Here is a 23,819-nt window from a genome sequence, read left to right on the forward strand (position 1 = left end):
AAACTTCATTAAATGGTTTCTTGAGGGCACTTCAACTCCCAGAATCCCCAGCCATCTTGGCCAATAGCCAGGCATTCTGGGAGATGAAGTCCACAAAAAAACATCTGGACTGGAACGACTCCATACGTCGTTAATGAAAGCACACAACAACAAAAATGTACACAAAATGACATATGTGTGTGTCTGTCTATCTCTTGGTCAAAAATGTGGAAGGCCTAGATGGAGATGGAGAAATTACCTCAGAGACCGGCGCCTCTGGGGTAATTTCTCCGTTTCTGGCCATGGCTGCTACCGAGGCGCCTTCTTTCTCCACGGTTTTAGAAAGAAGCGGCGGTTTAGCCGTTGGGAGGAGGAGCCGCTGCGCCGCCAACCACCGAGCCAAGGCCCGCCCTGAAGCCGGGGGAGGCGGCCCTGAGGGGCTACGCGAGCGCCCGGCTTTAGCCTAGTACTAGGCCGCGGCCTCTCATTTCGCCCTTTCCCTCCATCTCCTCACAGGCCAAGATTAGCCTCTGCCTCTTTCGTTTTAGTCCCTTTTGCCTCCTGCTTTTATAAGATTTCGAAGGCCTTTGTTTTTGTTTTATTATTATTTATTAAATCAAACGGAATTCTTCCGACGCGCGTCGCCCGCCTCAACACAACAGCCCTGCGAGGTAGGCTTAGGAGGCCTTGCTTGAGGGGGAGGGAGTTCAAGGCTGGAGGGAGATTTGGGAGGAGAGCGAAGTTTCTGTGGGGAAATAAATTAATGATGATGATGATAATAATATCTGTTCTCTAGTATTGCAATAACAATAACACGTGTTTAAAACAAACGATTTATGAAGCTAAAAAGTATTAAACATGATAAATATGAACAACAGCCCTGCAAGGCAGGCTTGGGAGTCATTAAGGGAGGTCTTTTGTCCTCCAAAGGGCAAGTTTGGAAGGGAAATTTGGGAGGAGAGCAAGGTTTCTGTGAGATAACAATAACAATAATAATAATCTATTATCTATTCTTGTAATAAGAATAACAATAATCTTTGTTGTTGTTGTTATTTATCATCATGTACATTCTTCCCATAGAGAGAGAGAGAGAGAGAGAGAGAGAGAGAGAGAGAGAGAGACATCTATGTGTTTAAAATAAACCATTTATGAAGCTAAAAGGCATTAAACGTGACAAATATTAAAGAACAACAGCCCTGCAAGGAAGGCTTGGGAGTCATTAAGGGCAAGTTTAGGGGGGAGATTTAGGAGAAGAGTGGTTTTTTTAATGTGCTGCATCCACATTGCAGAATTGATGCAGTTTGACACCACTTTAACCGCCGTGTCTCCCTGCTATGGCATCCTGGGATTTGTATTTTTGTGATCCATTTAGGCTTGTCTGTCATTAAAAATGGCCCTTGCCTTTGTGATGCTCCTTGTTTTGAACCCTGGCTCAGTGGATTTGGGGCTGCCTTGCAATAAAGGCATATTAACCCCTGCTGTTTGTTGCATTATTTTTCCTTTATTAACACAGGCTTTTTTTGTTCTTGTTCTGCAGATGGGGAATGGAGGCTAAGCAAAGGCATCGACAAAGAAACTAAAGCTTGAAACCAGCTCCAAGATCCAGATTTATTACTTTATTTTCTGAACACTGGAATGCACTGAATTGCCTCCCTCACATCTCTCAACCTGAGTAATGTCAGAGAACACAGAAGGAGGTTTGTATATTGAATGGGCCGGCTCACTTTTGTTTGCTTGTAGCTATGGAATTTGATGGCTTTTCTGCCTCGGAAACTTATTAGTGCGACTGAGTCATAGTAGGGTGTTTTAGGAGTAAAGACACTGTCATTGCCTATATATGCTGTTCTGCACAGTAGCAACAGCGAAGCCGAAGTGCATGTGTTCTCTTTAATCCCACAATAGATAAGATTCTTGTGGGCTGCTGATCCTCAAAGCTCACTTGGCTCTTCCTAGCATGAAACAGGACAGGAGGAAACAAAGACTGGGTCTTTTTGGGTGACCAGGCTAACAGGAGTGATTTATATTTCTCATTGAGTGTCCAACCCAGGCTTTTGTTTGCTCATAATGATATTGCTATAAGACACATAGCTTGTTTTCTGCTGCTTCAGAGACTAGAACATGGAACAATGCATGCAAGCTACAGGAAAAGAGATTCCACCTAAACATTAGGAGGAACATCCCAACAGTAAGAGCTGTTTGTGGAAGACACTCCCTCAGAGATTTTGGTGGAGTCTCCTTCTTTGGAGGTCTTTAAACAGAGGCTGGATGACCACCTGTCAGGGATGCTTTGATTGTGAATTCCTGCATGGCAGGGGGTTGGACTGAATGACCTCTATAATTCTATGATATTGCAGCCAATTACTGATTGAGGAAAAGCCCTGCTACCAGCCTCAATTCACTGGGTTATATTACCTGGTTCTGAGACATGCTGTCAAAAGTGTCAGAGATTGTAGGTGCCCTGACACTCTCCATTTCTAGACACAATTCAAACTTCTGGTCTCAAGTTTTAAACCCCTGAACCTATTGAGAACAAAGTACATTCAGGACTGCTTCTGCACTCATGAACACATGTCTTAATGTTTTGTGAGGCCATTCTTAGGAAGCGAAAACAGGAAATGTCCGGCAGAGGACTTTTTCAGCACTGATAACCAGATGACTTGCCTGGCATCATCAATCAGCCCACTTCTGTCTTTTCCGATTTTCTGTTTAGGTTGGTTTCCTTAACCCACTATGTTACTGATTTCATAGCATCATAGAACCCTAGAGTTGGAAGAGATTTCAAGGGTCATCCAATCTACACACCCCCCGCCATGCAGGAATACACAATCAAAGAAGGATACTCCGCCACACTCTCAATGTGTTTCATTAAAGTAAATAGGCAAATAGATTTTTATACATGTTTATATTCAGTCCCTCTAAGAGCATATGTTCCCAGCAATGCTTACAAGATAAATAGAATGCAATGTAAAATTTATTGTAAAATATGCAAAATTAAAACAACCACTGAAACAGAAATAGTTCCCGCCCCAGCTGCCTGAAAATTAACACACCAAATTTATGAACTATCTTAAAAGCTTGGGAAATCTGTATTTTGGCCTGGCACCTAGGTTGTGGTAACAAGGATGGCACCAGGATAAGAAAAGGTGTTTGAAAGAAGTGGTGTTCCCATAGAAAAGGCTCTCTCTGTGGCTGCCACCCACCATATTTTAGCCTTCCTAAAGAAAGATTTGGGGCAACAATTTCAGTGACAGGAAAATTGATCTAGAAGAAGACTGTCTTAAGAAGTTCCAGTATCCCAAGCCATTGTGTTCCTTCCAGACTACAGTGTTTTCATGCGTATCTTCTCCTGCATTTCCAACCTGTAGGTAAAAACATACCCTATTCTCAGTAAGAGTGAGAAAGAAGTTGGTAGGATAAGGTGTTCATAGACTTCAGTCTACTTCAAATGGATCTGAAGTCTATGAAAGCTTCTTTCTTTCTCTCAGACTGAAAGTGCTGCAATACCCCTCTGTATACTGATCTAGACTAACACAGCAATGTCTTTGAATTCCAGTAAGAGAGTGTGATTCTTTTTCTTCCTTGCAGTTGGACCACCTGATGGATTCTCCAAGAAGACAATGGAGCCAAACCAGAGCACTGAGGTTAAAGGTCTCCAAAACTTATCGCCGCAGGGAATTGGCTGCACTGCAGGGGAGGCAGGGGACAGTGGTGACCACCTCTCCAAGGCCCAGAAAGACATCAAGCATTCCCTTTTCAATGACACTTTAAGATTCCTCCCAGAAAAATTCCAAACCTGTACAAATTTTAAATCATTTACCCCAACGCCTCCTCGGAAACCAAGGCTTGAGCGGACTTCATCACTCGATGAGCTGATCTTCCGGCGGAGAAGATTCTTCAGGATGAGCCAAGACAGCTTGATAGATCTCACCAAGATGGGCTCCTCTAATGGCTCCCTCGAGGACAGGAGTCTTGTCAGGCAACAGATAGTCTCCAGTGGAAACTGCCATCATAATCAGGAATCTCCCCTCAGCTTACATAGGGACTCCAAGACTCCCAACACTGTGCAGGCCAAGTTAAACCTTTCAGACTCACACGGCAGGTTATCCAAAGTTGTGCCCAACCAGCCTCCACCCCCTTTGGAACTGGATGGCTCCTTCCCTTCGCTGAGGACGACTAATAGGATCGACCCGGATTGTGCAGATTACAGGCTTTGTTCCCAGACCTTCTTTCCGAGAGCAGGCAGCAGCTGGAGTGACACCCAACTACACAGCCGAGGGATGGTTTGCGACAACTGCTCCTCAGTCTCCATGAAGTCCTCGTTCAGCCTGCTGACCCCTATCCGTGTTAGGGATGTGCGAAACAGGTATGTTCTGTGTAGTACCAGGCCATTAATATTTACATGTTGACCTCATGGGGGGTATTGGTTATAATATAGACTAGCAGTTCTAAATGTTAGTGGCCAGATGGTATTGGACTTCGTACCAGAAGCCCTAACCAGCAAGACCAGTGTTTGAAGATTCTTGAAGTCTTCCAAAATATCTTGAGGACCAGAGTTTGAGAATCACTGGCTTAGAGGCCTTGTGATAGTATGCCTCCAATCTTGTCTGTAGGATAGATGAGGGAGGTTCCTAGAATTGGAAAATCTAAAGATGGTAGTGCATGTGCTGGTAACATCAGGGCTGAACATCTGCAATGCACTGTGCATTGGGTTATATCTTTGCCACATTCAGAAACGTCAGTTAGTTCAAAACATTATAGCCAGATTGCTTACTGGCACATCTAGGAGTAATCATATTACACAGATATTAAAATTACTATACTGGCTGCCAGTTAGTGTCCAGGCAAGATACAATGTGTTGGCTGTTACCTTTAAAGTCATGATTTGAGTCTTGTTTACAACAGTAATTCCAGAAGTGCCAGTGTGGTATAGTGGTTTGAGCACTGAATGGTGACTCTGGAGACCAGGGTTTAAATGGAACCCCACTTTGTGACATTGGGCAAGTCATACTCTCTCAGCCTTAGAGGAAGGCAAAGGCAAACCCCCTCTGAACAAATCTTAGGAACAAAACCACATTATAGGATTTCCATAAGTTAGAAATGACTTGAAGGCACACAACAACGACAAATGCCAGAAGAACATCCTTATAATGTCCTTAATAGCTGTCTCACATTTCAGGTGGCTAGCTTTCACAGTCTTCGGGCTGTGATGCACTTAAAATAGACACACACTTGCACATTTTGATATAATTATTTGTTATTAGCTGCCTTGAATGCTGTTATAGAAAATAAATAAATAAATAAATAAATAAATAAATAAATAAATAATATTTTAAACATAGATTGTTCTGTTTCCACAGAAGTTATTTGGAAGGCAGCCTTCTTGCAAGCGGTGCATTGCTGGGAGCAGAAGAGCTGAACCGATATTTTCCTGATCGGAACATTGGCATCTTTGTAGCCACCTGGAACATGCAGGGCCAAAAGGTGAGGGGAGCAGGAATCTGATAGCTTTGTCTAATGTTAAGCCCTTGTACGCCTCAAGAAGTCAGGGAGAAAAAGAAAATGCACAGCTTGGCAGTTCTAGGGCTCTGAAATTGCTGACTTTGCTCCAGAGCTGCTCTGGAGGCTTCACAGAAAATAATAGGAACTAGGAAAAAGCAAAGCAAAACAAAAGGACAGCTCAGATCTCAACTCTGCTCCCTCCTCTCATAGCATACAGACTATAGAGAGATAGTCACCTATGCTTTTGTGGCTTGTAAAGTTTTATTGAAAACATTTGCCCTGTATCTGAGAGGCATGACATATCTGTTGCAGACATTCCCCAGAGGTGTCACATTCTGATCCTGGTTTTCTGTTTGCATTTTCTGTTTGTTTTATATTGTATTCAGACTATGTGGGAAGTTTGAACAAAGGGTCATATATGTCTTTTTTTTTAGCTGAAGGAAATGTTCCGGCTTTGGGAGGGAAAGAACAAAGATAAATAAAATACACTTCATTGTATTAACACTAAGTTGTGGTGAACATGTTGGCAGTGATTCCAAAATCCATGTGTACCTCATCCATTCCCCTAAACCAAGATCCCCTCCAGTTTTAGGTTTGTCAGTAGGGTGAATCCTTCACTCAAGCCTAACAGGTCTGACTATGGGAAGAAACATCAAGATAATCTCAGTTTGCACTTCAGAGGAAGACTTTCTCTCAGCCCCGCCACCATCACAGACTCATTTAGTAGGCTAAATACTACTAGGATAGTAGTAGTAGTATAGTAGTAGGATAGAATAGCATAAATGCAAGAGATTTCTCAGTGGCTGCTCCCACTCTTTAGAACCTGCCATGGAAGGCTAGGCTGGCCCTCTCCTTGCTTTCCTTTCTCTGGCTGGCAAAGACTTTTTCAAACAGGTTTTTAATATATAGTCATTGTCAGGGAGGCTTTTATACAGTGTGTGTTTATGTTTTTCTATATGAATATTATATAGTGTGTGTGTGTATTACTTTTGTATGTTTAATGTAAATTTATACAGTTTTAGCATGATGATTTTAATTGTTTTAAAATGTTTATCGTAAAGTTTTTTAACCATTTTACCTGTGAGCCACCTTGGATCCCTTTCCAGGAGAAAGACGGGGATATTTTTTTTAATGTAGGAGGGAAGAATTAGCAAATCCTGCAATTTGCCTCCCCAACACACACAGTGCATGGAATTTTGTGTTAGAGATGCATCTAGAACTGAGATCCTTGGATACAAGTCAGAATAGAAATGTTTTAATTCATAATAAACTGTACTAAAACTGCCATCTGTTTTGATGCAAGTGTCATGGCATGTGTGTCGGCTATGTACAGGAAGGCAGAAGCAGCAGCATTCCTTTAATCCCACCATAATATCTGTGCATGGATTAAAGCTGCTAATCTTCTGAGCTGTGGGAGAAAACGTCAGGCTAGTCGTGAAGTATTCCAGCCTAGATGGGGCTCATTGCTCATCTCGGCTAGCATGGTGAACATACAGATTCTCTGATCCAAATGCCCTCCTTCACTTGGATTTTCTTCCCTCTCTTCCTTCCCTCTCAAATTGGGTGGGCAAAGTGGGGCCCATTCAGCCCTCCAATTTTCCCAAGTGTGTTTTGTTTTCATTGAAAAATCTGCCCATACACCATGGGATGAGGATTAATTTGCTATGTTTTGGAGTGCTCCTGGTCTGTTTTAGGCTGAGGGAGGACCCATTACCAAAGCCAGAAGCAGTTTCCAGTCAATCCATGTTCATGGGGTGGGAAAGCCTCTGCTTGGCCTAAAACAGAACAAGGAGATCCGGCCCCAAATGTGGCATATCCCCCTCCCCCCAGTCCCCTGGAAGGTGTGTGGAGGACTCCCACTTTAAAAAATGAGTCCAAAGAGGTGTGGCAGAAATCCTAGACCTGGAGAGATCACCCAACCTTATTCTAAATGTTTGCCTATTATCTGAAGAAATCTTCCTTTTCTTTCAGGAGCTCCCTGAGGTTCTTGACGACTTCCTTTTGCCAACAGAGCCTGACTATGCCCAGGACATGTATGTGATAGGAATCCAAGAAGGCTGCCCAGACAGGTATTGGGGGAATGGATACTTCCTCCTGGCTGTACAAACAGACTGTCTGCTTTAGCTTTGTAACTCTCATCTACTAGGTTTCCAGTAAACATCAATCACCTGGTCGTTTGGGCCAAAGTTTATTGTAGACTTTTGGCAAGTACAAGTATCTTTCTCTAGGAATGATCTGAGGGTTATATGGTGCTGCCCCTGGGGTTAGCAGGACATCCCCATCTCCATCATCAGCCATTAGTGGCAGCAACTGAAGACAGGAGCTCCTTAGAATTTGGAAGGAAGATTAAGATATGCTTGAGGCCCTAAACTATGACAGATTTAGGAGATCTTATGTAGGAAGGAATGAGCAAGAGGATTATGATGTTTTTGTTCACTTCGTTTTACTTTGCTAGGCGAGAATGGGAGATTCGTTTGCAGGAGACATTGGGTCCCCATTATGTCATGTTCTACACAGCTGCCCACGGTGTACTTTACATGGCTGTCTTCCTGAGAAGAGACCTCATCTGGTTCTGCTCAGGTACTTGTTGCCAATTAGACCTTTTACATTGCTTTTAAGTCATTAATCAATTAAGTAGCCATACATGTACAGATCAGTAAAAGTGAATTTTGCCCCATTTTGAAGGAATGTGAAAATAATGTAAAGAAACCTAATATTTAAGTAACCAAACGTCGTAGTAGTTTTTTCAGCAAAAATTTCCAAAGCCTAATATTTAACCATAGCACTTGACAGAGCCCCCATTGATCACCACAGAAATTAATTTCCAGATCTCTGAGGTGCTGTTTGACAACTATTCTTTCTCTTTCTCTGTCCTCCCAGAAGTTGAATTTGCCACAGTGACAACTCGCATTGTATCCCAAATCAAAACCAAAGGTGCCCTAGGAGTTTGCTTCACTTTCTTTGGCACTTCGTTCCTTTTTATCACATCCCATTTCACATGTAAGTATTTCACTGGGTACTGGTAATATATGGGCTGGTGAGCAGATGTGGTACGCCTGTCTCAAGTCTTCATACTGCTCCCATCCTTCTGTTGTTGAAAAGCAATGTTCTGAGTCCTTTGAAAGTGTGTGCAGTTGAAGAATTTTTCTTAACCTATTCGATAGGATTCTGACTGGTGCTTGGGTCTTTCTTTGGCATTGCTGTTTATATCTACCGCATGGACTTTGCCCTGTTTCACTCAGCGCTTCACTTTTAGGCCACTGAGAAAGTGTTGGGCTGTGGGCCAGAGTTTCAAGACAGCCTCTGTTTCCCCCTTTCCAATGCAGAAATCTCTTACCTCCTCTCCAATGGAAGCTGCCATGGAACCTTGTCCCTAGTTGCTTGTCTTTTTGAGCAGTTGCACTGAGCTATTTGTTTGTTTATCACCTCAACCCATCCTGATCGGATTCACAACACAAACAGACTAAAACGATTCTTAAAAACAAAGACAAAACAGTTTTCTTTAAAAACACAATTAAAATATACCCCAAAGCCAAACTTTGGTTTAAGGACCAAAGACCATATAGGACAGCGTAGTCTTGGCTGCGAAACTGGAATTTCAGAAGGGAAGGATTTCCATAGTCAAAGTGTTTCTACAGAGAAGGTCCTGCCTTTTGTGGAGTGGGGGGACATGCTATAAGACCACTGAGAGTCTCAAACTCCAGACAGGCTTGTACAGGAAGAAGTGGTCTTTTGGATATCTTGGCCCCAACCTATTTAAGACTTTGCATGTCAAAACCAGCATCTTAAACTGAGCTTGGACCAGAAACTGCTAGTGTCCCCCAGTGCCATATCAGCAAAACAGTGCAGAAGGATGTCATAGTTGATGATCCTAAATGCTGCTACGAAGGCCAGCAGAACCAGCAAAAACAGGCTCCCATATCCAGTTTCTGAGATAGGTCATCTACCAAAGTGGTTAATGCTGTTTCTGTACCATAATTACCTTGTTTGTTTCCTTTTCAGCTGGAGATGGCAAAGTGTATGAGAGGGTGCTGGATTACAACAAAACCATCCAGGCTCTTGCACTGCCCAAAAACATTCCAGATACCAATCCCTATCGCTCAAGCTCCTGTGAGTAATTTACTTATTTATTGAATGTATACCCTTCCTTACTGTCGGGATAGGATCCAAGGCAGCTTAGAAGCTAGAAGTGCTGTGTTCTCATAGGAATTATTTGATAGGAAGTGATATGGTATGTTATTGTTATTACTGTTTGTGTGTGTGTGTGTGTGTAATATGTATAATCTAAAATATATACTTTTCTAAATTATATATCATTTGTGTATAACATGAAAACTTAGATATAAAATATGAGGAGTGGCAAATGCTAAGGAACCATTTTCTTTCACTCCTGCCCATCAGAATATATTCATATTAACTTGTACAGTGGATGCTCTGTAGTGTCTGGCTGGTGATCTGCAGATTTGACCACCAGATGATTGCTGTGCCCCATATTATTCAACTATGCATTCATGCGCACATTACTGCCACCCACACTACTGGGTGCAACATCTGTGTTTTTTGCCATCTGAAGGGGAGCCTGGAACCAAAATCGCTTGAATGGGAAGGGTCCACTGTATATCTTGATAGATTTTTATTTTGCCCTACCTCCAAGTTGCTCAGAGGAGTGGAAATGAGGTAGTTCTATTTTTTTACTGCTAGCAACCATATTAAGTAGGTTTCGGTTGAGAGAGAAGTGTGATTGAACAATCAGTAATTTTTTAGCCAAATTCAGTATGTTTACAATTTGGACAAAGATAGTATATTTTCAAAGAATGCTCTCAAATGCACATCACAAGAGGATAGTTGGTCCTTGTCTGAAAGGTGTAAGATCTTTATTTGTGGAAACTAGGGTCTATGACACCCGCACTGAACTCTATTCCCTCATAATTTGGTGATGGAGTAGCTGCTGCCTTTTAAACTTCAGCAAACACTTATTACTTCAGTCCAGAAACTCCCCAGTTGCTGTACTCTTTCCCTTTGTTTGGCCTTGCAGCTGATGTCACTACCCGATTTGACAATGTTTTCTGGTTTGGAGATTTTAATTTCCGTCTAAATGAGAATCGGGAGGCAGTGGAACAAATTCTCAACCAAGGGGCAGAAACAGAATTCTCTAAGCTGCTACAGCATGACCAGTTGATTAAGGAAATGAACAAGGGTGAGTACAGTCTTCTTGCTGAACTTTGATATATGTCGACCAGAAAAGAAACAGGGCTGGATTGGCTAATCCATGACCCCAGTTATCTGAGGCAAGCCATTAAGCTTGATATAAACACAAGAGCAGTAAAGATGTGGAGAAAGTAGGCCTCTGACTGGTTTTAAATGACACCGAAGACTATGTAGCTAATTTTTAAAAATCACTTCACGTTGTTGTTGTTGTTGTTGTTGTTATTGTTGTTAAATAAACATATCTGTTTGCAGTCCCAGTGAGCGAACACATTGAATCATTATTTTATTCAGCTATAAACTTGCTATATAAGTAAACTTTGTTTGTTTGTTGAGGATTTTCTTTTGTTTTGTTCTGAATAGGCCACTGCACAACCATTAGCAGGGTAGGATTTGGTGACAGAACATTAGCAGGTTAAAAAATTGACCCACTATCTTATCTCCTCTCATAGGTTCGATATTTAAGGGGTTCCAAGAAGCACCAATCTTTTTCCGCCCTTCATATAAGTTTGATCTTGGGCAAGATACTTATGACTCTACCTCCAAACAGAGGATACCTTCATACACGGTAAGTACTTGGAAGTGAGCAACAAACAAGTATTCCACCTAGGAATGCATGCTCTGTGGAAGGCTGCCCCAAGTCCCAGAGTCCCTCCACCCAGCAAGCCTAATGTTCAGTTGTTCAGTGGAGAAGCAGCATTGTGAGGTGTAGGAAGCACATTTGATGCCTAAAAAGGATTGACATTATACTTAGAACTGGCATTTGAGCACTGTAGAGTTTGTAATCACCTTTTCAGAAAACGCTATGCAGTCAGAGTTAATGTTTGTCTTAGAGGTTTTTTGCAAGCTTGCTCCCCCTTCCTCTTGCTGTCACTCTTTCAGGATCTCCAAGAGGAGATCTGTAAACCACAGGTCCAACTAGTGACAGGTTTAAGGTTTCTATCCTGTTCTGTGATAAGGCATAGAAGTAGTGCCAGAGGGTCTGGAAACCAAGCCCTATGAGGAACGCCTTAGGGAGCTGGAGAAAAGAAGGTTAAGAGGTGATATGATAGCCCTGTTTAAATATTTGAAGGGATGTCATATTGAGGAGGGAGCAAGCTTGTTTTCTGCTGCTCCAGAGACTAGGACCCGGAGCAATGGATGCAAGATGCAGGAAAAGAGATTCCAGCTTAACATTAGGAGGAACTTCCTGACAGTAAGGGCTGTCCGACAATGGAACACACTTCTCCCTCGGAGTGTAGTGGAGTCTCCCTCCTTGGAGGTCTTCAAACGGAGGCTGGATGGCCATCTGTCGGGGATGCTTTGATCTGGGTTTCCTGCGTGGCAGGGGGTTGGACTGGATGGCCCTTGCGGTCTCTTCCAACTCTATTATTCTATGATTCTATGGTTGAGCCATAGCAGTAGCAAGTACATTTCTATCCCGCTTACTGATGTACTAAGCAATTTACAAAGTGTAAGCTAATTGCCCCCAACAAGCTGGGTACTCATTGAGGATATAAAACGTGGTTTAGTTCTATGTGTATCTGTTGCTTTGCCTGGTTCAAAGAGTGTATGCTGTATGTTCATGCATATGCTATGTGTCTCTTGTCCTGTTTGGACTTGGCACAATGTTCCATTTCTACTGTAAACTTTCATAATTCAGTTAGGGTTGTGGGTGGAAGTCCCTAAAAACACCTGCCACTCACCTGCAGTGGGAGCACTCTTCTAATTACAGAGGCAGGGCACAAAAGGGTCCTTCCCAGGGCATATCTTCTCAAAGACTGAAAGTCGTGCCTCCCCAGAAAGAATGGGAGGAGCCATCTCTCTAAGACTAGGGATCCCCCTGAACAAGAGAAGCCTTTCTATTTCTTGCTTCAGTCTGAATTGTGCTGTTCTCCATTTCTTTCTACTGGTAACTTAGTCATATATCCCTCCCCCTTCATCTTCTCAGGATCGAGTAATATACCGAAGCCGTCACAAGGATGATATTCATGCTGTGAAATACTCTTCTTGTCTTGGGATCAAAACGTCAGACCATCGACCTGTCTATGGGCTTTTTCGTGTCAAAGTCAGGCCTGGGAGAGACAAGTTAGTATTTCCTTCACAGTTGTATTTAAGGCATGACATGTGGGGTGGTAATATTTGCAAGGCAGTTTATTTGTACTTTGGACTTGTTGGATAAATCAAGATTTCAGAAGAATGTCCCTCTAGACAGTAAGGAGCCATTCAGTGCTAACCAGACTGGTGGACAGGGCATTTCAGGTTGACCCAGGTCTTGCTGCTGGATCCTCAGAAAGAAGATATTTGGGCAAATCTGGTGACATGCCAGGCAAAAGAGCATCCCAAGTTTCCCACCCAAAGAGTGTTTGGGGAGAGCCTGAATTTGTGTGGGATTATGTTGTGTTGCTGAGATCCTGTAGGCAGAGAACAACATGGAGTAAGAACCATATGAAGCAGGTGTTAATGTTAAACAACATTAAATGTGCCAGACTATGGAAGAGGGCTATTCTTAAGCTGTTGAGAACTGTGACAAGATTCTGGGAAATTGCTGTAATGCAGATAATTACAGGTTATATAATACCAAGCATGGATGAAAACCAGAATATTAAATTCAACAGTTAGTGGCCTGCCTTTATTAATTTTTGAAAAGCACGCTTTCAAGAGGTACAGTTCAGCAAATATGATGACTGAAGTGAGGATATTTTCTAACGAGGTAAATTCATTTCCTTTTCTTTTTTTAATTACATGTCTGAATGTTATTTTGATGGTAAAAATTTAAGAGCAGAGACAAAAAAAAGTTACTGAAACATTTGTTCTTTAATTTAGATAGATAGATAGATAGATAGATAGATAGATAGATAGATAGATAGATAGATAGATGATCCACTGATCAAACATTCCGTAGTTTACAAGATGACTGATGCTTCTGTTATGAGGAGCACTCTGACATGTTGTATACCTTCAAGTCATGTTTTTACTTGTGGCAACCATAACATGAACCTGTCACAGGTTTCTCAGCAAGATTCAGAGGTGTTTTGCCTTTGCCTTTCTCTGAGGCTGACAGTGTGTGACTTGCTCAAAGGTCACCCAGTGGATTTCCATGGCTGAATTGGTACCCAGACTCATAGTCCAATATTCATACCACTATACCACACTTTTTACACACACTCACTCAGCCACACATATGTATCTATATTTGGGGGGGGACAGTTTTTTGTGGGAGTGGGTGAAGCCCTCCAAAGATTTTCTGGGGGGTAATGCAGCCCCCTACCCTTCCACTGTTTCCCACCCCTGCATTATATGTGTGTGCATGTGCATATGTGTGCATGTACCAGATGTATAGCCTGTGAAAATGGAGTGTCTGCACTTCACCTTGTAGCACCTATCTTATTGCTACTACCTTGTCTTTTGCAGTATCCCACTGGCTGCGGGACTGTTTGACCGTGAGCTATATTTAATTGGCATCAAGAGACGGATCACAAGGGAACTTCAGAAAAAGCAGGCTTTGAAGAACCAGAAAACCAGCACTGTCTGTTCTGTTTCCTGACTTTCAAAAAAACAAAACACCAAATGGGGATTTCTGCGGCAGACCTAAGACAGACTTGAGAGAGGGGCAAATGGAAGAGTGCCAGTGCCTGCTGTTTGCAGCCTGTGCAATGAGACCTTCAGAGTCATCTTGGCAGTGCTCCAGCCTTACTGAAAATGGGAGAAGGTGTCCTGAAATTGGAGATTCCTGGCTATTTGAATGGGTTCAACCACAAGGACGGATTTGTCGGTGAGCAACTGTCTTGTCCCATGTGGCATACCTCCTGAGATACTGGTGCTTCCTGAAAATGCTTGCTTGAATTAAGTGTGCTGCATACTACTATACAAAAATGTTTGGGCATCTTCTATATTTAAAGCCATGCAGACATTTGGAAGATACCTCTTGAGACCATCTTGGGTTAAAGGGAAGTTCTCCTGCAACACTTGATACTTGTTTCATTCCCCTTTTGTCCTTTTTACCAGTAGGCTGTTTAAGCATAAACAACTGAGTTTTAATTCAGTACCTCAAAGCAGCCTGGTTGTTTTTTTTATAGCGCAACTCAAGAAGAAATGCTTTGATAGCTGATTGCAGCCAACACTTGGAAAACTGGTTACATCTCAAACCTCTTTCCAATCAGAGCAAACCAACTTCGATTTGGGATTATTTCCCAATCTTTTTTTTAAACTGTCAATTCACTACTTGAAGAGACAAAATACAAACTGGTTTAATTTGACAATGGATCTGTGCATGTCTCTTTCTCAATGGCTGCAAAAATCAATAATCTATAAAGGGCAGCATTAAATTTTGGCTTCTGCCAGTGGCCTGAAAAACAGTGTTACAGGAGTTTTCATGTTTGGCTTTGCCTTTTTTCCTCATTTAGTCACCTGTTACCTGGATCCATTTGTGTCCCAAACATCTTTAAACTGATAAAAGAGCCATATTCTTAAAGCTTCAGGTGTACCAAGTTCTTTCTCCAGTTATACTTTTATGTTGTACAGAGAGACCATCCATTCCTTCATGCAGTTTTCCCTAAATTCTTCTATTACCAATGGAAACCTGGCCATTCAAATTTGCAATGACTTCCAGTGGGGATGTATTAAATTCTGCCATTAGAATGAATAATGTAAAAAAGAAGCATCATTTAATTGGGTTCCATTGTGGAATCAGTGCTTGATAATAAACTCCTGTATTTTGCAGGATGCTTAATTTTAATATTACTTCTCAGGATACTTCATTTGATGTCTTTTGGCACATTCTTATGGATCCACTTATGGATATTGCTCCAAAGTTACAAGATTCTTTTCCTGCTCTTACAGTGCACTATTACTGTCAAAGTACTAGATGAGGAAGTGTTAACCAAGGTGTCATCAGTGCCACTATACTTTTAAAGGTGGGTGGAGAGATGGGACTTTGAAGCTTAGAGAGATAGCAAAAAGTAGGCATAGCTAAAGTCAACTGAACAATTAAATCTCTGCCCGATTATCAAATACACTACTGCCTTTCTTAAAACCCAAGTTGAAAGCTGTGGCCCTTCAGATGTTTTTGGCATACAAGTTCCACCACCCCTAGCACAGCCAATGGTGAAGAATGATGGAACAGTTGCCCATTCCTACGCCGCATGAAATACTGTACTGTTACAGACTGGCTTCTGGATACATCAAGGTGCACATCCCTGCTTTAGGACAATAAGAAGTTTGTCTATTTGCAAGGAAAGGTGGGAATGGGCCCAGGTTTGATTCTCAACACCTAGTCAAGAGTCAAGCAGAAAGTCTGGGAAAGACCTTTGAAAAGGAGAGCTACTTTTCTTGCAAGAATACAGCATATAGGCATAGATGTCAAACAAAGCAACCATGTTAAAGCTCTAATTGTTCTGGATCTTGGATCAACGAAAGCCTTGTGGTGCCTTGAATAGATTGTCAGTTGCATCTGAAAAGAGCAGAGGCGTCCACAGTAATCTTTTAGATTGTAATCCTATATACATCTTACCTGAGTCTCATTGAACCGAAAGGTGTTAATTTATGAGTCAACATGTACAGGAGTATGCTGTTAGTCTTTGAACTAACATTATGGCTATATTTGCTGCAGCAGTGTAATCTAGACCTAGATCTTAATCACAACCCTTGTGGACCAAGGAAAGGCTGGTTTATTGCCCATGTTTCAAGGCTAGACTTTGGAGGTCTAACTGGAAGTCAAAACATCCTCACTGAACACATGATCTGTTAACTCTTTATTTGTATTCTCTATCATGGAGTGCAACTGTTGGGCAAGGTGTTGCAGTTTATGTAAACACTAATCAACATGAACACAGATTTAGATAACAGAACAAGCTGTTTCTCCATGGTAGCTTTTCCAGCTGAGGCAATCAACCTTACTGGCAAGTGGTTTCTTTTAAATTATGTTTTATGAAGTCTAAGGAGTCTTCTGCAGAAGAAAAGTTTATTTCCAGGGGTGAATGTCCTCAGACAGACATGCCAGAAGCGCTCTGTTGAAGGCCCAAAGACGCCACTCTTGCACACAAATAGAAGTTTTGCCAAGAGAATCCTAATCCTGGCAAGAGACTCATGCAGTGTCATTTGCAGCAGTTTTAACGAAAAAGCCGATAGATCCTTGGAAGTCGTCCATCCTTACTGGCGAGGGCAGCCTGGATGTGTTCGTAACTGGGCAGCTCTGTCAAGTCCCCCAGTGCAGCAATGGCTGGCTTGTTTCTCAGCATCTTCATCACCACCCTCCTGATGTCATCTGCACTCACTTTGCCTACAGAAGAGGGAAAGAAACGTTATTTTGATTGCCACATCCTTGTCCCTTTAGAGGCTCAGTTTATGCAGAATTTGGCACAGAGAAACTAGACAACTAGAATTGTCTTTTGTAGAAATAAATTGTTGAGGAAAGGGATAGCGGATAAAAAAAGTTTGAGGCTTCTGTGAGCCACCTTGGGTCCTCTTCTGGAAGAAAGGCGACATGCAGCAGTGTGAAAGGAGGCAAAAGAAGCCAGTGAATAGCTCTGAAGCAAAGCAGGAAAAGGAAGAGGCAACAGTCCAGCTGAAGAGTCAAACAGATGCATTATGAAATGGATCTGAAATTTCATCAGATGCTTTGGACATCTGGGCAGGTGTAGCAAAAGAGTGAAACAGCCACAGCAATGGTGGTCTTGGGTAAAATAAAACTGATGATCTAAAAACTGTCTTTCCATCAGAAGGCTGGCTCTAACCAAGAGACAGGCAGGAAAGTGGAGTAGGTTTACTTACCGATCAGGACACAGAGCTCATGAGGGAGTTTCCTCATGCCTGTCGCCAACACCTGCCTCCCAACATCCTCGAAGATAACTGGCCGAGACTCTAGGTTCATCATTAGCATGGACTGTAGCTGCGTCTTGGCTCGCTCCAGTTCAACCTGGAGGAAAAGATAAAGGTGACCTCAGCCCCAAGAGTGGCTTAGATTCCCCACCTTAGCAATATAGTCTAAGCTGGCCACAGAGATGGCTTACTTGAAGGCATCAGGCTATATATATACCGGAAAGACAAGACATCTTGTCCTACAGTTAGTAACCAATGTGGCTGTACCAGCTCTGAGGAAGACACCTAGAAGTCCCATAGGATGCTAACCTCCTCACAGGCAGAACTACTGGGGATGGTCTGATGTTCCAGATTTATAAGGATAAGGAATACCTTCTAGAATTGAAGAATTAGGGAACGGCTTACCTCTCCCACTGCTCCCGACATTAAAATGAATTCCCGAGTAATGATTTCCACCATTTCTCTAACCTGCAAATAAAATAAAAAGAGACGTAAGTGCAGGCAGAATAACACCAGTGTGGCCGGTAAATGAAATTCCATTTAATCAACAGCTGTTTTCATGCAGATGCAGTAAAATGGAGAATCTTAACAAGAAAAGATCTAGTTTGTGCAGTAAGAAGAGGAAAGGAAAGGGTCCAACCATACCATATTGATAGATTAGGGCACTGGGAAAGCCTGAAAAGCTCAGAGCCTGGAAAAATGACTTTTTCTTTGAGAACAACTAAACAGCCATTTCAGATTTGTAGGCCAAAAGCTATTTTTCCAAGCACTAGGAGACCTTAAAATTAGTAATATAATATGTCCTAGCCATCAAATGATAACAATCCATTCATTTAAATGCCATGAATACAGAGGATACAGGTATACTTCAGTTAACAAGTAAATGTGTTCCTAGGCATTGCTTTAACAAAATTTGGTACCACAGCCAGCCATTGGCTGGAGCAGAATCCATTTTTTCACAGCCTTACTGAAGACATGCTGCTACAACCAGCAAAAGTTTGTGTTTCTTCAGCTCTCCTTCACCATCCTCCCTATGATAATGATGCTTAAAAACTCTCCAGCTAGACAGAGGACAAGGATAAGGGAGGCAGGGCAGATGCAAAAAGACATGGTGGGTGTCTTATTCAGAGGCTTGTTAACCAAAGTATGCATGTATATGGATGATTATGGTGGATTTCTTTTATTTATACATTGGATTTACATCCTCTTAAATATGAAGCTCAAGGCAGATCAAAGTGATAACTGAAACATAAAACAAGATAAAATGTTGACAAGAGCCCTATTTAAGGCAATTAAAACTGCTTAAAAGGCATTGTTTGTTAACTCAGCTGGTAGCAAGCTTCATCCAGCAGCTCATCAATTGCAAATGATTTCTGTAAGTTTAAAAGGAATACAGAACAAACAAACTGCTGGACAAATTTCAGGAAGGCACCCACCTGCCTGGGGTCTGCACTGGCATGGATGCAAAGGAGACCTGTGTCCTCATAGCTGTGGTGGTATGCTGTTGCATTATACATCCAGTGGTGTCTGGGGAAAAACAAATACAGTGATGGAGAAGCTAAGTGAAGATAGCTTCCCCAGGTACCTTTGTGCTATGGAACAAAAATCTAGGGGTGCCTTTTGTGCAATTCCTCTTAAAGACAAGTGAGTGTCATCCAGGGGCCAGAACATGAATTCCACCAAGGACTGCGGCATTGCATACATCCAAGAATGGCTGCAGATTTTGCTGTTGCCATCACCACTGGATTTCAGCACTTAAAAGCAAGGGACTCACCGATTGAGCACATTGAGATACAACCGGGTGAACATGCCTTTGCCGGGTCCTCCAGCAGAAAAAGATCCACCTCCACCCATCATCATGTTTAATACTGCAAAGGGAATAAAGTCTTCCTCCTAGATGAGACAAAAAAATGCTGGTTCACTCAGCTATACAAAGGGCACAGAGCAGCCAGGACTCCTCAGTGGTCACTACTTACCAGAAATGAACAGCTTTCTAGTCCGATCATGATGTGGGTCAATTCTGGGATCGGAGTGGGTCCCAAACTCACATCTGACATGTCTTTTTCAAGCTGCAAGGAGGCAGAAAGTAATAATAGATTTGGGACCATTTTTTTCCCTGTACCTGTTTGGCAGACCAGAAGAGCACATTTCAGTGCCGCTGAACTGACGCAACATTACTTCTGGCTGCCATTTGGGGGATTATAGTCACCACTATACCCCCAAGCCTTTCCTCTATAAATACCTTCAAGCACATCATGGGATTATTTGGAGCAAAGACAGAACAGTGGTCTAGGAAGGCAGTCCATTTTTTGTTGCTTACCTTGAGAATCCCTCCTGTGTACTGGGCAATGGACTTGTCTAAATCAGGGGCCTTTCCGCTCCCCCATACCGGCTCAGCTCCAAGGAGGTACTTTCTGGCACACTCTACTAGTTGCTCATGTTCGATCCCAACACCAGCCAACACCATCCTGTTGGGGGTGTAGTAATTCCTCAGGTATGAATGAAGGACTTTCTGGTCAATTTTGTCTACATTTTCTGCTGGGCAGAACCTGTTCAGTCCAACCGTGTTTTCTTTGTAAGCTGCCTGTCCAAGAGAAGAACAAACTGTTTGGGAGTCCTGAAACTTGGGATTTTCAGTTCAAGCTCTCACTTTCAGTCTCAAGAACGTGTTCTTGAAGCAAATTAAAATTGGAACCTGGGTAGGGAAACCCACCGCGTGAATCATCTCTGTGAGAAGAGGCTCTGGATCGGGTCTCATGTTCAGGTCCTCCAGCTCAAAGCGAACTGCCATGCGAGTCATCTCAATCTCTTCATCTGCCCCAAGAGAAAAAGCCAAAAATGAGTATCAGAAAATCCAGCTACCCAGAGTATCGAGGCCATGATGGCACAAGAGCATCTGCCTGAGTCAATCTGGCATGGAAAAGGGAAAAGAAAACCCTCCCCAGACTCCAAATGATCACCACGATCATCTGAATCGCCAACAGGCAAAACTGGACACATGTCTATGACTTTCCGCTCTCCTGTGTAAATTATGCTGATGTTTCACTGTCAAAATAAAAACTGTAGAGCACTCAGAGTGTCCCAAATGCTACCTCACCTGACAATCTGGGTTGCAGCACCACATCTGACAGCAAACTGACCATTGTGTCCAGCCCTCTGGCCTCTGCAGAAACCGCATACATTGTGGTATCCCTGGAAAAGTTAACAACTTGGGTTTCACAACCAGCTTGGGACAACTGAAAAACTTCCTATAGCCACATTTTATGAATTGTTAACTCACCCACCCCCTTCTTAATCTAGTCTTAAACTAGGCATGCAGAAAGAGGATCAAGGAAGCCATATTCAAGGGAAAAGTGAAATATTGCTTTCATATGTGGGACAAGAAACTTTGTACCATAGAAACAATAAGCCCCTGCCCCAAAGCAAATCAAGATGGTCTACAAGGGAGGCAAAATGGCCGAGTGCCAATATTCATGGCTTATCTAGATGGGGGGGGGGGGGGGGGAGAAAAGACCATGAAAAGAAAAAATGAACATGTATTGGCAGGGTAAAGATCGGTCCCATTCGTTCAAGAAAAACTCCACTTTAGATGCCCATACACCTCTCCTTCCTGATTCCTAAGAGTGATGCTCTCAACAGACAGTGGTTAAATAAACCAACGTACCTTGATGCCTGACAATCGCAGATGCCACCATGCTTTTCCAGAGTAAGAAGGATCTCATCCTTGCTGCCAAACTGAGCTGTAGACTAAGCAGAAGAAGAGAAGGGGGAAAGGGGTATCGACTTTGATATTAGGTCTGGGATAGGAAAGGGGCCACATTGGTGGCCCTTGGAGCCCCCTGACTCTCATTTTTAAGAAGCCCAATGTGATTTTGGGGTGATTTTCACCTGTAAAGCACACCAAAAGTCTCCAAAACGTGTACTAACTGAGAAAGAAGCCTTCATCCCTAACCCCTTTCAAAAAGCCCTTGCCCCCAATCCCCTGTCTCTCTTCCAGAATGAGCCATTTTAATCCTGGTTGCCATTTTGGAAGCAAACAGAGGGAAGCAGGCATTTTGGCATTGGAGAGGGAGACAGGTTACAGGGTGGGAAACTGGCCCCTAACCCCATGGAATTGCCCAGCTAATGTTCATTCCTGTGTCTAGATGTGAACAGATGGACCTTGACAGATCAGAATAGAGAGAGGAAGCAAGGTACCCCCCCCACAAAGGACTTAAAGGAGGCCCACAGACCTCTTGACCACTGTCCTGCTATGGCTCACAGGCTTTTGCAACATTTGTTCTACAATACCATCTTTTTGTTGCTTTTGGAGACGTTTCTGACCCTTCGCAGCAGCAGATACAAGTTCAAACGCACCACTTTCACCCGCTTTACTTACGGAAAAAGCCAGCTTTTCCAGAAAGTGTGAAATGCCACCGGGATACTTCGCTTCATATCTTGACCCCGAGTTGATAAGGACTGTCGGTAAAAGGCAGGGAAAGAGAGAAGGAAATGTCATTGTGTGTTTCCGAACCCTCCAAAATGGAGCTTTCACTTATATCAATATGAGGCTGGGCAGAACAGAGAAATAGTATCTGCCTAATGTCATACTGTATAGGGCTTTTGTGTTGTTGGCTAGCACAAGGTTTCTTTTTGTTGTTGTTAACTGCCCTTGAGTTGATCTGGACCCACGGAAACCTCATGGATGAGACATCCCCAAGACCCCCCATCCTCCATTACTCTGCTTAGTTCTTGTACATTCATACTCATGATCTCCTTAATGGAGTCGATCCATCTAGTAGCAGTCTTCCTCTCTTTCTGCTTCCCTCCACCTTCCCTACCATTACTGTTTCTCCCAATGAGCCGTGTCTGTTCATGATGTGACCAAAGAACGTCAGCCTCAGTTTTATCCTCTTGGCTTCTATGGTTTGATCCTGTTCTAGGGCCCATTTTGGCCGTCCATAGCACCCCATAGTGCTCTTCTCCAGCGCCTCATCTCAAATGAATTGATGCTCTCGCATCATTACGTGGTAACAAGGAACACAGTGGCTTGTACAGTTGTCACTTTCATGCTCTGTTGTACATCTTTGCTCTTTAATACTCTGTATATATCATCTGCCACCATTCAGAGGGAGATCTCCCCAGCCGCAAAAAGGCGTGACTTACTCCCAACGGTGCAGAACTGTCCGAACTTGTTTTGCGAAGCCACCCGGAGTCCGTTCTCGAGGGTGGTCACTTTGGTTTCGAACCCCTCCTGGCCGTCGACCGTGGCGAAGACCGGTTTGGGCACCCCAGGGAGGGGGGCCGTCAGGGGGATGTTGGGGTAGGCTCCCCCGCTGCTGTATTTCCGGTAGGCAACCAGTCCAAACCTGGAACACAAGCGTTGTTATATTAAGCCATTCGAGAATATTGACTTCGGGACCACTTACACAGTTAAAGCGTGCGAAGAAGGGATCTTGTAACGTCTTTGAGACTAAGTTTGACGGTGAGTTCCTGCATGGCAGAAGGGGTTGGACTGGATCAGGGCCCTTGCGGTCTCTTCCAATTCTACAATTCTATGATAACCTTTAAGTTGTATTTTATTCTGTTTTAATACTGTAATAAACAGTTTAAACCAGTGGCTCCCAAACTCTGGACCTCCAGGTTTTGAGGACTACAGCTCCCAGAATCCCCTGCCAGCTTGGTCAGGGATTCTAGGGGCTGGTGTACAAAACAAATGGAGGACCAAAGTTGGGGGGAAATCACTGGTTTCAATATGGGATATTTCATATAGCTACCACTAAGGTTTGGGTTTCCCAAGGCCTTAAAATAACAACTGGAAGGGTTCCTCCAAGGTTACAAAGGCGGAGAAAGGCTGCTCTAACCCCTAGGCGCTGCTTCCCCCTTTTCCTCTTCGGGGAGAATTCTGAGGGAAGCAAGTTCTCCCTCCTCCCCCCTCCCTTCCTGGGACAAGAAAAAGGGGCGGAGCTTAGGAGCCCCCCGCGCGACGCAGAACCCAGTCTCACCTCCGCGCTGAGCCCCAGCCGCCCCTCCGGACCACGTTCGCCGCCATTTTGGAAACTTCTCCCGGCAATGGACGGGAAGGCAGGTTTTGATTGGTCGGCTCCGCAGAGGCGGTGTTGATTGGCTGCCACTAAGCCCCTCCCCTTTGTGGGCGGAACTTTGCTAGGGAGGGAAAGAGGTAGGGAGAGTTTGTGGCCAACCATCATTTCCGGCTCCCATGTAGCTCCAATTTAGGTTTGCTCCTCTGCACTGCAGAAATAATCCAGTTTGATACTGCTTTAGCCGCCATGGCTCCAGGCGATGGAATTCTGGGATTTTTTTTAGCTTTGTGAGGCATTTAGCCTTCTCTGTCAGAG

General features: G+C 43.3%; 2 protein-coding genes across 2 annotated transcripts; one reads left to right on the forward strand and one right to left on the reverse strand.

Moving 5' to 3' along the window:
- Window positions 1–14,710, forward strand: LOC149308120 (phosphatidylinositol polyphosphate 5-phosphatase type IV-like). The gene is made up of 12 exons (XM_089535122.1): window positions 1–650; window positions 1,517–1,676; window positions 3,565–4,342; window positions 5,337–5,460; window positions 7,450–7,547; window positions 7,934–8,058; window positions 8,359–8,478; window positions 9,481–9,588; window positions 10,514–10,675; window positions 11,136–11,251; window positions 12,614–12,750; window positions 14,077–14,710. The coding sequence occupies exons 2-12, from the start codon at window positions 1,655–1,657 to the stop codon at window positions 14,207–14,209; spliced, it is 1,923 nt and encodes a 640-aa protein (XP_089391248.1). The 5' UTR covers window positions 1–650; window positions 1,517–1,654; the 3' UTR covers window positions 14,210–14,710.
- A 1,666-nt stretch (window positions 14,711–16,376) lies between these two features.
- Window positions 16,377–23,525, reverse strand: PMPCA (peptidase, mitochondrial processing subunit alpha). Its single transcript, XM_089535123.1, has 13 exons — window positions 23,466–23,525; window positions 22,627–22,829; window positions 21,860–21,939; window positions 21,146–21,228; window positions 20,579–20,673; window positions 20,195–20,295; window positions 19,802–20,065; window positions 19,458–19,550; window positions 19,256–19,374; window positions 18,918–19,008; window positions 17,887–17,949; window positions 17,434–17,578; window positions 16,377–16,942 (listed from the first exon to the last, which is right to left on the reverse strand). The coding sequence occupies exons 1-13, from the start codon at window positions 23,510–23,512 to the stop codon at window positions 16,773–16,775; spliced, it is 1,554 nt and encodes a 517-aa protein (XP_089391249.1). The 5' UTR covers window positions 23,513–23,525; the 3' UTR covers window positions 16,377–16,772.
- Between the last annotated feature and the right edge of the window lie 294 nt (window positions 23,526–23,819).

Source organism: Sceloporus occidentalis, unplaced genomic scaffold (genome assembly GCF_023333645.1).
Source record: "Sceloporus occidentalis isolate IW3139 unplaced genomic scaffold, rSceOcc1.0.p SCAF_8, whole genome shotgun sequence".
NCBI classification, from domain to species: domain Eukaryota; kingdom Metazoa; phylum Chordata; class Lepidosauria; order Squamata; family Phrynosomatidae; genus Sceloporus; species Sceloporus occidentalis.